Below are 14120 nucleotides of genomic sequence, written 5' to 3' on the forward strand. Positions count from 1 at the left end.
GAGTCAGGTTGATCAACTACTACATCTGTTCAAGTCCAGGTTGAACCTCGTGGCAAAGCTCGATATTGCCACTTGACTCAACCTTTGATAACACCAAGACCCCCAACCTTTCCCCTGACAAGATATTGCCCTTGAAAGATCTAGATTTTTCATACGTAGGCAAACGTTCCTGGCATTTACGATGACAGCGCTCATATCGATCACGAGCTCTTGGATCACAAGCTGGTTGCCTGCGGACCATTTGCTCAGAAATGGCTATCATTTCCTCCTTCAGGTTTGAACCTTTTCTTTTGCGCTACACTACCTCTCATCATGGTATATGTCCACATCCCACCCTGAAAGCACTCAAGGCATCCTGTCATAGTAACAGGACGCTATTCCCTTGGATTCCTCTCCTTGGGTTATCCCTAGGGCCCTACCAAACTATCGGCCAAGGGCTAAGAATCAAACCGGCTGCCACGAGAACTTCATACTCGTCAGCCCCAGATTAGCAAATCATACATCCCAACTGCACAAATCAGATCATATCATGAAAGCATCAAATCATAAAATATCCCCTTGCCCGAACCCCTTTTGCCAAACTCCTTTCAGTATGGTCAACGCCGTATCACCTCTCCCTGTTATGGGGATGGCCAATCGTGATAATCTTGCCGCATCATAACCAGGTTTTGTAAGTGTATCTTTCCACTGAACCATCTCGCCCGGTAATTTTCTTTTCGTTGTCGTGTATGTCGCAGCCCTGAGGACACTCATCCAGCTTTGACTCAAGGTCCGGCATGTCGATGTCTTCCGTTGTCGAGTCGAAGGAATTTCAAAGTCGCAATAGCAAGGCTGTTGTGTCCGTGTGGAGTTGGGTCTAGCTTGGCTCCTCAACTCAAACCACCATTTTCCGTCGGTGTGTCAGCTATCCACCACATCAAATTACACTCAATGTCTCGAATTAACAAGATTATCCGGCACACGGTCGTAGATGATTTCTGATTCTATCGATGGCGGTATAGAGGTGGCAACTAGATGATGGTTAGTCATGGACTCGTTCCTGAACAAGGTTCGGGCCTACCACTTGAGCTACGACGATGCGTATTGTAAAATTCACCAGGTCTATTTTGTGGCGGTACTGGAGGAGGCTGTTTGCTCTGCGCTGCAATGCGCTGAACGTATTTCCTTGCCTCGTTGTCAAGCCACTGGTCGATGTTGGCATCATTGCAAGATGCGTGCTGCATAAGTTGGTTCTTGATGGTGCTCAACTCGTCCACGAGGCCGTTGTACTGTTTGTGCAGGGTATTGTTCTCACCCTCCAAATCTTTCCGGGTTTCCTCCAATTGACTCATCCACTCCTTCTTCTTCTGACGACATTTGGACGCAGCGATCCTGTTTCGTTTAAGGAACTTGCTGCGTTTGGCCGTCTCATCAAGTCCATCATCTTCGCCCTCATCTTCCTCCTTCAGCGATGGCTCCTTGGATGCTCTTCTTTGGCGCGGCTTGGCGACAGCCGGTGGCTGTTGACGTTGTGTCTTGGTAACTCTGCTGCTGCGCCGAGGTTTGGTGTCGGTGTTGACTGAATCGACAGAGGGGATAGACGATTTACTCGATTGCCGTGTTGGGCCGCCAGATGTGGCCTCACTGAATGGAGTTTCTGGGGTTGAAGGCGTATCGGTAGGCACTTTTGGACTGTTGTTCAAAGCTGTTGGTGCCATTGCTGGCATGGAGGGAGGGAAGAAGTGGACGGGGTTGTTCATCGGGTTCCACATGTCAGAGCCTATGAGAAGCTGGTTGTCCATGGGATTGCTAACAATCGGGGACACCTGAGCTCCCGTTGTGCAGTTGAGTAATGGATCAATATTGGCATCGTCGGTTGTCAGGGGAAAGTTGTTTTGAAAGCTCTGGGCTTGGTCGCCAAAGTCCTGGCTTGGTTCGTCCATCTTGATCCTGCAAGACCGTTGAGACTGTACTCTGAGGCGTGGGACCTGGGGTTACAGCGGCACAACTGGGCCGGTGTGGCTGAGCTGTTTGTCCTGGCTGTCAGAGAAAAGCGCTAGACTATTGAGCCGCGTTTGAGAGAAAGTCGAGATCAAGGAGCTCGTTCGATGGGAATTGAGCGTTCAGCTCCGGAGATCGGGAGATCTGAAGCGGGCACAGAGAGGGGGTGCTTAGCCGGATTGGTTGAGATGGGGGTGTAGATGTTCTGGAACATCTGAGACCAGTGGTGGCCAGGAAAGGAACGGTCCAGGGGAAGATGAAAGAAGAACCTATATTCAGGAACACGATGTTGAAGGGAATGGGTAACAAAAGAGATGGTCGTGTTAAAATAAAGATGTAGCTGCTCCCTGCTGTTGGAAAGTTGTAGGAGCCAGGGCGAATGGGAAAATCAGGCAGGCGCTCAACGGAGAAACCAATCCGGTGGTGCAATGTAGTGCAGCACAGCTCAGTGCCTGAGTACTCCAGTACAGCCTAGCTGACCTCACCGAGGAATGGTAGTTTACCACCGATCGATAATAGAATAAGTCGATTTCGAGGCTTAAATCCCAAGTAGAAACTAAATGGAACGGCCGGGTACAGCGTCTCGGTAAGTAGCAGGGGAGGGGAGGTGCTCCGACTAAATTCTGGACGCTGGGGCGAATCGCCTCGTCTGTTCCTGGTCTCTACTTCCGGGGTCGTTGGATCCAATAGTGTGTTTCGGCTTCGCCTATGCGGCTATGAGATCTAGACACTGGGCAACTTGACCTTTTGGGTGAAGTCAAGCAGGCAGGCAAACATCTATCAGGAACAAGGAGATGCCGAGGTTGACAAACTTGTCAGAAACATCGATAATTGTGAGATGGGAAAGTCAGAAGTTGTAGCTGCAATAGCAGTCCAGCAGTCGTACCAAAGCTAGATGAAGGGATTCGGACATTATATTACACCAACAACGGATGCGACCACTATCAACAATGTCTTGCGTCACTTTTTCCCCGTGCAGTGTGTATCAGTGGATCCGGTTGCAGTTTATGGCAAGACGTAGCTGATTTTGCATGTATCCAGCAACTGGGGTTGGGAGTATATATAAGAAGATTGGTGGGTGAAGATAGGAAGCGAGGTGTACAATGGTTTGACAACGCTATGTCCGGACCAAGTCCGTTGACTTCAATTCGCAATGCAAAGCCAATCCTCAGTGAGCCAGTGTGCGCAAGGGTGTTGAATTCTTGCTGGATAAGGTACTGAAAACCTTGAGATACCAGAACCGTTGAGGTTATAAGTGATCCGGAATGTCTTCCTGACCCACCATCTTCTGGTCTGTACGAATCATAACCATAGGAAGCAGTATCAGTTATGGCATTGGAGGTGAGGGAAAAGTCCCTTCTGTGCTTAAAACGTCATCCCGTTCGGAACCTTGAGCCAAAGGCGGTAGGATAGGCCTAGCATAAGCGGTAGAGGTGCTTGGACTCTAAATCCCCCATTTCCCCAATCACAAACTGCGAAGCAGGTACTTCGATGTTCAAGTGGCCCCTTGGCGGAGATACTATCCTCAATTTTGGGACGGGTGAGTGTAAACCAATCATGGTGCAACGGACTCCAGGTCCGTTGCACCCAACAACCAATCAATGATGGCTAACCTTGTCCATCAAGGCCACACTTGGCGAGACAGTGTAAAACAGACTGTACACAGGGGCGAGCGAGACTATGCAGTATCCATCTATCATGTCAACCGTGGACTGAAGCTTCGATATCATAGGGACGGTCATTATCAAGTCAGAGCTTAATCCTGACAGCTTTGAGCACCCTTTGGAACAACATTTGAAGATCATGACGAGCCTCGTTCATGTCTTTTGGTTATGAGTTGATTCTTGCAATAAAGTACACAGTCATTCCTGACGCACACAGGGTCCTTCCAGTGATGGTTTAGTCAAGGCGACAATCCATCGCATCCAAGACTCATGGTTGTGACAGGAGATATGTATCTTGAACTGATCGACAAATGTGATCAGGATTTTGGCACCCACACAGAGTAAGGATCGACCTCGGATGTGTGGCCTTTGCTGCAGGCTGATAAATTTCAACATACGGGGAATGCCGTATAACTCAGTGCCTGCAGGGGTCATGAACTTCTGGATACGTGATGGAGTTCTTTGTCTTGGTCTCCGGTTTTATCAGCCTTCGCATCAGTCGTGTCTGCCGTGGCATTGAGCCGAACACCAAGACACAGTCTAGAAGAACTGATAAACTGTGCATCCTCCACTGCCTACTTTTCCAACTTTCTCGATTCCTTAGCAGCTTCTTGGTGAATGGCGGCTCAGCTCATCATTTCCGGAGCTTTTACTCCGACATGTAAGCTTTGAAACATTTAAGGAGCGGGGTTGTCTTGGGCGAATAATAAAGTTATGTGCTGCCCAAGGCTATGTGTTTCGCACTGTAGGCCTGTAGGGGCTTTCTTGACTTGACCAGCGGGTTTATCGTGGGAATGTGGTTGATCGGAGGAATCGGGCAAGGGTCCCAATAGGCGTATAAACAGTGGGGCTCTTCATATCAATTCTGAAGACGAAGGGATTGACTGATGCAATTTTCAAGATGGATTGACAGGCATGAGATGATGAGCACGTTTTATCGATGGACTCAGATGATGGAAAATGAAGGCATTCTAATTATGATGTCTGTGATGGCGTGAGCATGATCATCACGTGATATAAAGCCACGTGACTACGCGTCAAGCTCAACGCGCTTCCCCTCCGCATTTATCGCCAACAGCTTCACATGCGTTTCATCGTCCAACCTCTCTCACCAACATCGCTTGCTTACCTGTCAACCAAACATCTGAGACCTAAACCCTGTCTACTCGCTTATCTCTTCCAATTCCTTATCTCTCTAGCTTGATCGCGAACGAAAACCAAACACCATGTCTGAGCAACTTTCAACCCCGCGCATCACTGCTGCCTATCTTGACAACTTTGTTGGCAAAGTCGTCATGCTCGTGGGAAAGGTCACGCAGCTGCGAGGTGAACAGGCTACTCTTGACTCTGAGGGCACTGTCACCGTCTTGTTGAACAGGGTAAGTTGACATCAAATCTGGTGTCAGTGTCACGACATGAGAATGCACTGCAACCTTGAGCTGACGACCTTCACAGGATGCCCATCTCACAAATGGCAACGCTGTGCAAGTCATTGGAAAAGTCAATCCGGACCTGTCGATCAAGGTTTTGACATCCCGGGATTTGGGGACTGGTGTGGGTAAGTCAAGAAGCTCGTCTTTCTGTCGTCATTATAGCGTACCGACGCTGCAACATCATGCAAAATGCAAATTTGCTCCCCAATATGTTCGGCAGTTGAAAAGCATGATTCAGTTCACTATGCTATTTCCGGATGACAGCTAATATGTGTAGATTTCGGGTTATACAGCTCGGTTGTGCAGGCGACACACAAGCATCCATCCATCTTTGCAGGCAATTGACGGGGTCAACCAGACCATGGCCCTTACCAGTCCTCACAGGCATACACCCCGCGTGTGGCTATGGTCTGGACCTCGCCTACCAAGGCCGGCGCTATCACTTCTCCCCCTCGACAACGACAAGCTTATTCCACCGACCAAGATGGAAAACCAGTCGCGACCCCTGATTCAGCCTCCACTGGAACTATCAGATCTTCAAGATCCTTACACAGTGCTGCACAGAGACTGCAGCGTCATGCGCATTCGATACATGGCCAGACGAGACCTACCACCGCAATGTCTTTCACAACATCCAGTTCCGATATGATTCTTGGCCGTGACATTCAGTCAAGATCCTCTACTCTGCTCTATCCGTCTGGGCCTTCTCACATCTCACAGACTCCAACTTCTTCTCTAGGTGCACTCCTACCATCGCCACCAGAAGATACAGCCTCTCGCACTTGTTCCGTAGAAATGTTTCGGCGTACTTCCGTTAGTACGCAACCCAACCAACGATATTCAAACTCGCAGACCTACGATCAAGAGAGCACCCAAGAATCCTACATACCATCAGCTCAGCCTTATACGCCCCTGGTTTATTCTCCGCCGTCGATGTCTTCCGCGAGTCTGCTCCCGTCTCCGCCGATGACACAAGAAGATCAATACCTCTCACACGGGCCTCTCATGTCCCCCGCATTTTCAACGTCCTCCCGCCGCTACTCGGGGGCAGACCGCCGTCCCGCTGGCGTGACCAACAGGAACTCTGAACCAGAAGACCCTGAAGAATCTGCCCTATTCGATTCCGTTCTAGAGGGAATCGGGCGTGTTCATGTGTCGATGAACCGAGATGACGCAGGCAGATGGCGAATCAAGCGAGAATCTGACGAGAGACCATAGCATGTTTTTTCGTCATTCATCCGCAGCCATACACCTAGCAAAAGTATATACAGGCATCCTCGTTCGTATCGTCATCCCATTGATGTCAAATAGAAGATCCCTGTGCCAGGGACAAGTCACAAAGTTGGAGCTAAAAGCGGGATCGACATTGCCCAATCAGCTGTCTAATGGTCTCGGCACATGAATATCGAAATGCCGTATTTAGCACAGTGTCTGTTAAAAATGCATACGAGAGAGATCGAGATTTCAAAATCCCATTTACCTGATCTGCAGTGGCACAGGACTTTAGCATGAAATATCCCTCAAGTGATAGATTTACCGGGTCAAAAGCTCCTGTGAAACAGGATTTCGTCGTCACAGGTGTTCCTCATACAGCATGACATTCACAATCAAATGTTTACCCAATGCAGTTGTTCGGACAAGTCCGTTAATTCTGATACACAGACACCCTTGCCACAAATGTTCTAATTTGATACATCCAAAAGGTACAGTCAAGTTTGCCACCAGGGTCCTTTCAAGATCGAGACCCTTGCACAGCCTGACATCTCTCCTGGACGCACGTCTATTTGCCACACCGTCACCATCATGTTCTAGAACTCAATTTTTCATCTTCTCTTTGACCCTGAGCCTCATCGAGCTGTAGCAACTCCTGTGCCGCCATCCAGACCTCGGCTGTACTCGGGCTGATATCCCGCTTCGGTCTTTCTGGGCCTGTATTCTGGATTTCGTCGAGTCCAAAGGATGGTTTGTCTGGAGGACCATCGGTCAAGCCATGGAGACAACGGCGTATCCGAGCTTTGACGACACCAGCATCTTCTGTTCTCCCTGAACTATCACTCTCGTAACTCATTGCATTCCCCAAGAATGTGTTTTCTTTTTGTCCATCCGCACCCTCATCCAAATACTTTGCTGTAAGGTCTGTATCGGCATATCTCGTGTCGACACCCACAGCCTCTCGTATCCCTTTGAGTCGTGCCGTGAATCGTTCAAACACTTTGATTCTTCGTTCTGCACTCTCTGCCCTTTCCCTCCACGTTTGTGCCTCCCTTTTGGCTTCTCGTAGTTGCTGACTCAGTGTTCCAACATCTGCATCTCCTTGTACCTCAAGTTGCCTTCTCAAATGAACTGCTTCTTCTGTCTTGAGGTCCAGCTGCCGTTGGAGACTTCGAATCTGCGCATGAAGTGTAGTTGTACTGCCGGGACGTTGAAAAGGAGTTGAAATATTGTGAGGAACTGACGGATCCGTCCCGTACTGCGTATTCGATGCTGATGATGCTGGTCTGATAAGGTTAAGGTGTTGAGCGATAGGAGGCTGTTCAGGATAAGGCATCATGGTTCCCAGACTTCGTGGATTCTCTAATGATCCCTCTTTACCCCTGGATCCTGGGACTGGCTTCCTCCTAGGGATCGTTTGTCGTTGAGCTAACATTTCCGGTTGCTCATGGGAGCTTGGCTTTGGCCCTTTATCAGCTTGTTGAAGCTCGACTGCCCTCATTGCTGCCTCCTCTCTGAGCGAGGCTCGCAAGTTCTGGTCAAGAGCCTCATCTCTAACAGTGTTTATTGCTGACGGTCGAGAACGCCGGTCCTGGCTTGAAGTCGAAACATTCCGTTTGTGTCCCAAAGTTGAAACGGATCTTGTCGACCGGATACTCTTCGTCGGTGACTCTTGTGAAAATTGCAATATGAGATCTTGAGTTTTGCTCGCACTCCTGGGTTTTGTTGATGTCTCGGTTGAATGAGCGGTTTCAAACTTGGCGGCCATAGCTCTGACGCCTCCTCGGTTGTCTGTTGGTGTCAAGCTTGGACGTGTCAATGCCCTTGGTTTTCTCTTTGGAACAGAGAACCAGGGAGAGGATGCAGTCCGCTGCATTTCAGTCTTTGGTGTTTCAGCAGGCAAAGACACAACTCGAGAGTGTCGTCGTTCAGGGGTTTCAGTGCCAATGCCCTTGGCTTGCTTTTGTGTCTTACTGTATTCAAAACTTTGCAGAGCCTGCGCTTCATCCCTGGCCCGCTCCCCATGTACACCAGAAGAGACTTTCTATGTCCCGACCTGGCTTTTTGGGGAGGCCAGCCCCATGGAATTGCTGTCTCCTGCAATACTTGCTGGTACCTGCATTGGTGAATAAAATTGTCTTGGTGTTGTTGAGGCAGAGTTGGCTTCTTGTAAAGCCTGTGTTCGTGTTGATTTGTCCCCTTGAACAGTGTACTCGCTGTCCTCTTCTAGTCTATCGATTGGGAAGTGTAAAACCTTGGGAGTGTTGGCAAAAGTTGACATATGCGAGTTCTGATCAACATTTGTAGAGGCTGAACTTTTGCGCTGGTCCATCGAATCCAACTCTCTGAGTTCCTCGAAATGTGCTTTTAGTGCAGCTTCAAGGGCCTCCTTCTCGGATGAAAATTCCAGGCTGGTTGAGACCGGCCTGTCCATGGAGGTATCTGATGACCTGGCAGGTTTTGTCCATTCGACAGCAAGTGACCGTCGATGCGGCTTCAGGGCTTTTTCTTTTCTAGGATCTTTCTTCCTAATGGCACCCTTTCGTTCAATTGGAGTCTCCATTGTTGAGACTCTTGAAGTGCCCTGGCTTGTAGGTTCCTCGGCACTGGTTTGTTGAATAGGGGTTGTCTTTGTTCCTCTTTTTGAGGACGTCCGAGGTGGCACATCGTCTTGAGACAGATGAGAACCATCTCGATGCATCGGTCCTCTGGTCCTTGTAGGTGGGGTGGGTGTTGGAGCGATATTCACACTCTCGCTTTGCGGTGTATGCTTTACCGGCGCATCCTTGCTGTCTTCCAGATGAACTGCACCTATCGGCTTCTGCAAATTGTGCGGCGTTTGAACATAGCTACTGCCTTCCCCTGCCTGTGTTGATCTCTGGCTCTTATCCTCGTCGTGCACACTCTCTTCCACAGTTGGGCTTAAGCAACCAATGTTGGGTCTGGCTGCAAGCCTCTTTGAGGCTGAACTCCCACGACTGCGCGACCGCTGTTTAGATATGCCCAGGGTAGGTGTAGGCGGTTCTGGGCTGTCTTCTCGTGGGATCTGATCTCCCACCTCACTTCCTCGCCATTCCCGATCCCAACCTTGTGGTTTCCTGATAACAAAACCATTCTCGTTGGCATCGTCTTGGGGACTCATTGATCGTGGGGGAGGTCGATTCATGCCGAGCGATTTCATTTGTCGGACCACATCTCTCCAATTGACTATAAGCATTTCTGCGATGGTATTGGCGATGAGAATTTTGTCCATTGTTGGAGACACTCCAATTTCGTTGCCGAGTGTCTTTCTTCCATTCCGATCTTGTCGTGACCTTGGAGATCTCAATGGAAGCACCAGCAACCCTGCCTTTGGGGCGGCTAGCTTCATAGAATAGAGTTCAAGCAAGTCGCCTATGAGGAGAGGTCCGAAGACGATGCCGAGTGCATTGTAGCCCATGAGGTCTCCTGTTGGTAGTGATCGACCTTCTTCATCTTCTCTGGGGGTGATTTCTGCCACTCTTCCAATCAGACTCAAAAGTCCAAAGACAGCGCATATGAGCTCCCTCCGAAATTGAGATTGAACCGTTGCGATAGCCAAGGCGATGAGTCGGGCCCGAACCTTGGTCTGTTTGGTGCGAGGGAACTCTGGATCACCCTGTAGCTGCGAATGGATTGCGACCAGAGCGTCAAAGAGTGCCAAAGAACCAAGTATCCCACCGGGTATTACCGAAAGGAGGCGCTTGAAAGTCGACGCCACATCATGGACAGAAGCCTGCACATGCATCGGCAGGTTTGCGCATCGCACAGTGTTTGTTATGTCGATATTGTCGGTACAGCAGTAGTAATCGAACAGCATGTTGACTACTCTGATTGACCCCGGTATACGGAAGATCCCTCGAGTAGTGACATTCTGAGCGATGTGATGCGCAGTAGCTCGAATGCAAGTTGGAAGTATTAGGGAAGAGGGTGTGTGTTCAGGTGGGAGGTAGAGCATGCTCTTGCCACATATTCTTACCATCGACTGCAGATCGAGTATCTTGGGGTCTCGACGATGTATCAAGTTGTGGGCGAAATCGGAGACACTTCGCTTATGACGTGGTCCTTGGCGAGCTGGTTGTGTATCTGCTGTAGGATGATTGGAAGAGGACCGTAGGATTCGATAAAGCCATCCTTGCTTGCGAGGACTACCAAGTCCGTTTCCCTGGGTTGTCAGTGATTGTTCAAGTACACACCATCGACAACCTACAGTATGCCTAAAGTCAAAGTCGTCAATCACCAATATTCGCACTCCATTCTAAATCGTCAGCTTGGTCTCTACTTCTTTCAAGGCCCTCACCTTTTTTGCTAGGCGGTTGTATTCCTGAACAAAGGCGGCTCGATCGTCCAATTCGTCAGTATCGCTTAGGATGTTATGATCGCCACTACTCGTCCATGTTCTGCTTGTATGTACAGGTCCTTGGTCTGTTATATGCCGTATCGTAGCCTGAAGAGACAAGCTACTTCTGGACGGTAACAGTCGATGAGGACCAGTCTCTGGCGCAGAGTAATGGCCCAGAGGTGCTGGGTGATAATGCTGATCCATCGGCAAAAGCCTTTCGGTAAGTAGATGTGATTAATGCTGAGATTCTGTCATTCGTCGAATAAGATATCATATCAAAAGGCAGTCAAAAAGTAGAGTGTGATGGTGTTCGATCAAAATTCTCACGTGTCACAACAGATTCGTGGATGTTGAAACAGTGGAAACTTCATTGCGAAAGGACGGAAGGATCTGACCACGATCAAGTCAAAGTGGAAGGAACGCAGACGAAGTGAAGCGGGAAGTTTTCAGTGATGCCAGCGATTGCAAGTGACAGGCAGAGAGAAGAGCAGGGCAAAACAAGTGGCACAAAGACAAAGAACAAGTACAAATGTGTTTGTGCACAGAAACTGGATATGAATAGCATCAAAAAAGTAACCAAAGTGGGAAATGGTTGATAAATACTGAAATAGGATAGATAACACCAATGTCGTCAGAGTGCAGCATCAAGTTTGACCGTCATCCGCGTGTCGTATCGAATGAGACCTGACCAATCCCACCCAAATATTCACAGCCACTCGGTTCCCGAAGCCGCAAAGCCTCTATTGCTGTACTGTAACGCTGACACTACCAAAGTCATCATTCAGAAACAGCTGTACTGTATCATGCATGCAGGCCTGTCAACGGTCTATAGCGAAAGGTTGTATGCACATAACCTTCCGTCAATTCCCCTTGCGCCTGTTCTATGCCTGCCTCCATCCGGCGCCTCTCTGAGAGCTCCCTTATTCATAGCGGCATGCAATCATTATAACCTCATCAATACTCAAGCCCAGTTGCTTGTATCCTCCACTCCGTAGAGCAACACATATTTGAGAATGTCGGACAGCGAAATGATACCCTTGAGCTTGTTATCATCGTCCACTACTATCAGACGATGAACCCTGCTCTTTCGGACCGTATCAAAAATGGAGTCCAGGCGATCGCCTTCACTGCATGTGTAAATACCAGGGCTCTCGTCGGATCTCTTGCAGAGCGCTTCTCCGACAGAGCCATCCAAGTCATCGTAGGCACCGTTTTTGATGCAGGGGATGACATCAACCGCTTCGAAAACGTTTAGAACTCGTCCGTGAGAATCGATAATCGGGACACAGCTGATGTTATGTTTGACCATCAGGTGAACAACTTCAAGCACGGAACTGCCCATCGAGGCTGTAGCGATGCCTGAATATGTACCGAGGCCAATGTCGCGAACCGTTTTCTTCAAGAGGACGGTGTTGTGTTCGTTGTTTACGGCGATAAACTTGAGGATACGATACTGGGTGATGACTGAAACAACCATTTCCTTGTTGGTCTCGCTATCGACATCGACCAGGGGAATTCGTCTGGCGCGGGTCTTGAGCATGCGTCTACAGGCTTCGTAAAGTGGCTTTGAAGGGTGAACCGATACAGTTTCGATGGGTATTGCGCCGATAGCTTTCTCGATGTCTGATATGGTCAGCGATGTCATGCTTGCCTGGAGAGAAGCGACAACCTCTTAGGCTACTCAATCGGAACTGATCAAGTTTGCTGAACTCGTCAGGGAACTGGCAATAGTATTGAATCACATTGATAAAGTCGGTGCTCGTAAGGATACCGGCAAATCGTGAGGTTTTAGAGTTCCATAGAGGTGCCGATACGATTGCTGTGGCAAGGTTAGCATTAGAATCTGCATGTATCGGGTGACGCACAGTTCTGCGTCAAGATGCTGATGGCCTTCTTGATGCGGAGATCGGTATCGAGGACGATGAGACGGAATGATAGAGGTAAGACATCGTAGCTGGTGCGAACTTTGAGGAAATCGCGTATGGCATTCTGTCTAGATTAGCTTCGCTCGATATCGTCGGGCTTTGATGCGCGCGTGCCCCACGTCAGAAGTTGTACGGGCAGACGGATACGACAGACAATGCAAGACAGATAAACATACCAGACCCTGTAACTGATCTCTGTCCAGAGGACTTAGAGGCTTTGGTTCGGTGGGCGCCATTGGGCTTCGGATTGAAGTCCTGCGTCGGAGGTAGGATGACGGAGCGACAAATTGAGGGACATGACCATGACCGGCGGCTGTAGTGGAGGGGCCAGTGGAGGTTGATGCAGCCCGCCCGCGTGGAGTTATCAAAGCCGGTCCAGGTCCAGAAACAGCTCCAACTCCTCCAAATGAGGCTTCGGCTGCTGACTCTTGTACTTGTCCTGGGGCGTCTGTGCCTGGAGCTGAAGATGTGGTCGAAGCTTTTCCAGCTGTCCTACCAGTCGCGCCAGGTACTGTACTGGGGGTATTTTCAACGCGGGGCAGCTCTCCGACAGCATCGTCAACTTGTTCAACTGTTGGGGGTTCGGTTGGAGGTTGTGGTTGAGTTTCGCTTTGGGCTTCGATCCATGATTTGACGTTTTCTTTCGTTGGGTCTTCAATTTGAGCCTCTGTCACTTCAAGTTGACCTTGCGTTCCTTGAGGTTCGCTTGGTAAATTGATATCTGCTGGTGCTTTTGTTTCTGGATCCCCTCGTGCGGGTTCAGGTTCTTGATTTCCCTCCATTCCAAGCAAATAATCACTGTTGCACAATACGATTCGAATTGTTAGGCGGGATTTGATGGTTCGAGTCGAAGATCGAAAGTGAGGTTGTCAAGTCCTGATAAATATTGACGTATAGCGCATCACTGAGAAAATCACAGGCGTATGGTAAACGAGAAGAAAAGAGACAGCATGAGCCTAAGAGTTAATAAAAATGTTCCGACGGCGTTGAGAACACTTCCATATCATTAAAGGCGCAAATTAATTTGCAAGGGAATGTGCTGGAGGGTGAAAGGGAAAAAGGAGCAAACATCATTCACGGCAATCGGTCGGCCGTTTACTCACCTTGGGCTTGTAATAAATGATAAGAGAACCACCTACGAGACAGTCTGCCCAACAAAAGTCCAGCAATAATATTACTGTGCAGCATACGCTACTCCATACTTCTTAACCTTATGGCCAACATTGGATCTTAACCGGACCCTGGACTACACAGGCGGAGACGGAGACAGACAGAACGTCATGGCGGATCGACGATGAGCTTCGCGTCTTGGCATAGATTGACCATTTTACGATTCCATCTCCGGTAATCAGGATTGGTCAGATGAATTCAATATAGCCTGTCTGGTTTGTTTGAGGTGCATTCTATCATGGTCTGAGTATTCCTCTACTGTCAAAATCCCGCAAGTTTGTGACTGAGATATTGAGATAATGAGATATTGACAGGTTGAGGGATTGGTGAGACATTATGTAGAAGGATAGATTGCAAGTCAACACTCGATCTCAGA

The 14120-nt window shown here is 49.0% G+C and overlaps 4 protein-coding genes across 4 annotated transcripts; 1 reads left to right on the top strand and 3 right to left on the bottom strand.

Annotated features, from left to right (window-relative positions):
• Positions 1-840: 840 nt before the first annotated feature.
• Positions 841-2112, bottom strand: FOBCDRAFT_46627 (uncharacterized protein). Its single transcript, XM_031189011.3, has 2 exons — positions 1061-2112; positions 841-1010 (listed from the first exon to the last, which is right to left on the bottom strand). The coding sequence occupies exons 1-2, from the start codon at positions 1920-1922 to the stop codon at positions 928-930; spliced, it is 945 nt and encodes a 314-aa protein (XP_031036276.2). The 5' UTR covers positions 1923-2112; the 3' UTR covers positions 841-927.
• Positions 2113-4732: 2620 nt separating this feature from the next.
• On the top strand, positions 4733-6295 carry FOBCDRAFT_296731 (replication factor A protein 3-domain-containing protein; the record flags this gene model as incomplete). The annotated part of the gene is made up of 3 exons (XM_054706446.2): positions 4733-5023; positions 5100-5202; positions 5436-6295. The coding sequence occupies exons 1-3, from the start codon at positions 4871-4873 to the stop codon at positions 6293-6295; spliced, it is 1116 nt and encodes a 371-aa protein (XP_054562421.1). The 5' UTR covers positions 4733-4870.
• Positions 6296-6878: 583 nt separating this feature from the next.
• Positions 6879-11213, bottom strand: FOBCDRAFT_187260 (uncharacterized protein; the record flags this gene model as incomplete). The annotated part of the gene is made up of 4 exons (XM_059608654.1): positions 10608-11213; positions 10518-10565; positions 8406-10472; positions 6879-8333 (listed from the first exon to the last, which is right to left on the bottom strand). Exons 1-4 carry the CDS (start codon positions 10851-10853, stop codon positions 6879-6881), a joined length of 3816 nt encoding a protein of 1271 aa, XP_059465581.1. The 5' UTR covers positions 10854-11213.
• On the bottom strand, positions 11214-13665 carry FOBCDRAFT_228868 (AMP-activated serine/threonine-protein kinase regulatory subunit SNF4). The gene is made up of 4 exons (XM_031189007.3): positions 12751-13665; positions 12515-12638; positions 12319-12468; positions 11214-12272 (listed from the first exon to the last, which is right to left on the bottom strand). The coding sequence occupies exons 1-4, from the start codon at positions 13354-13356 to the stop codon at positions 11611-11613; spliced, it is 1542 nt and encodes a 513-aa protein (XP_031036272.2). The 5' UTR covers positions 13357-13665; the 3' UTR covers positions 11214-11610.
• Positions 13666-14120: the final 455 nt, after the last annotated feature.

The sequence above is a fragment of the Fusarium oxysporum genome, chromosome VIII (assembly GCF_013085055.1).
Source record: "Fusarium oxysporum Fo47 chromosome VIII, complete sequence".
NCBI classification, from domain to species: domain Eukaryota; kingdom Fungi; phylum Ascomycota; class Sordariomycetes; order Hypocreales; family Nectriaceae; genus Fusarium; species Fusarium oxysporum.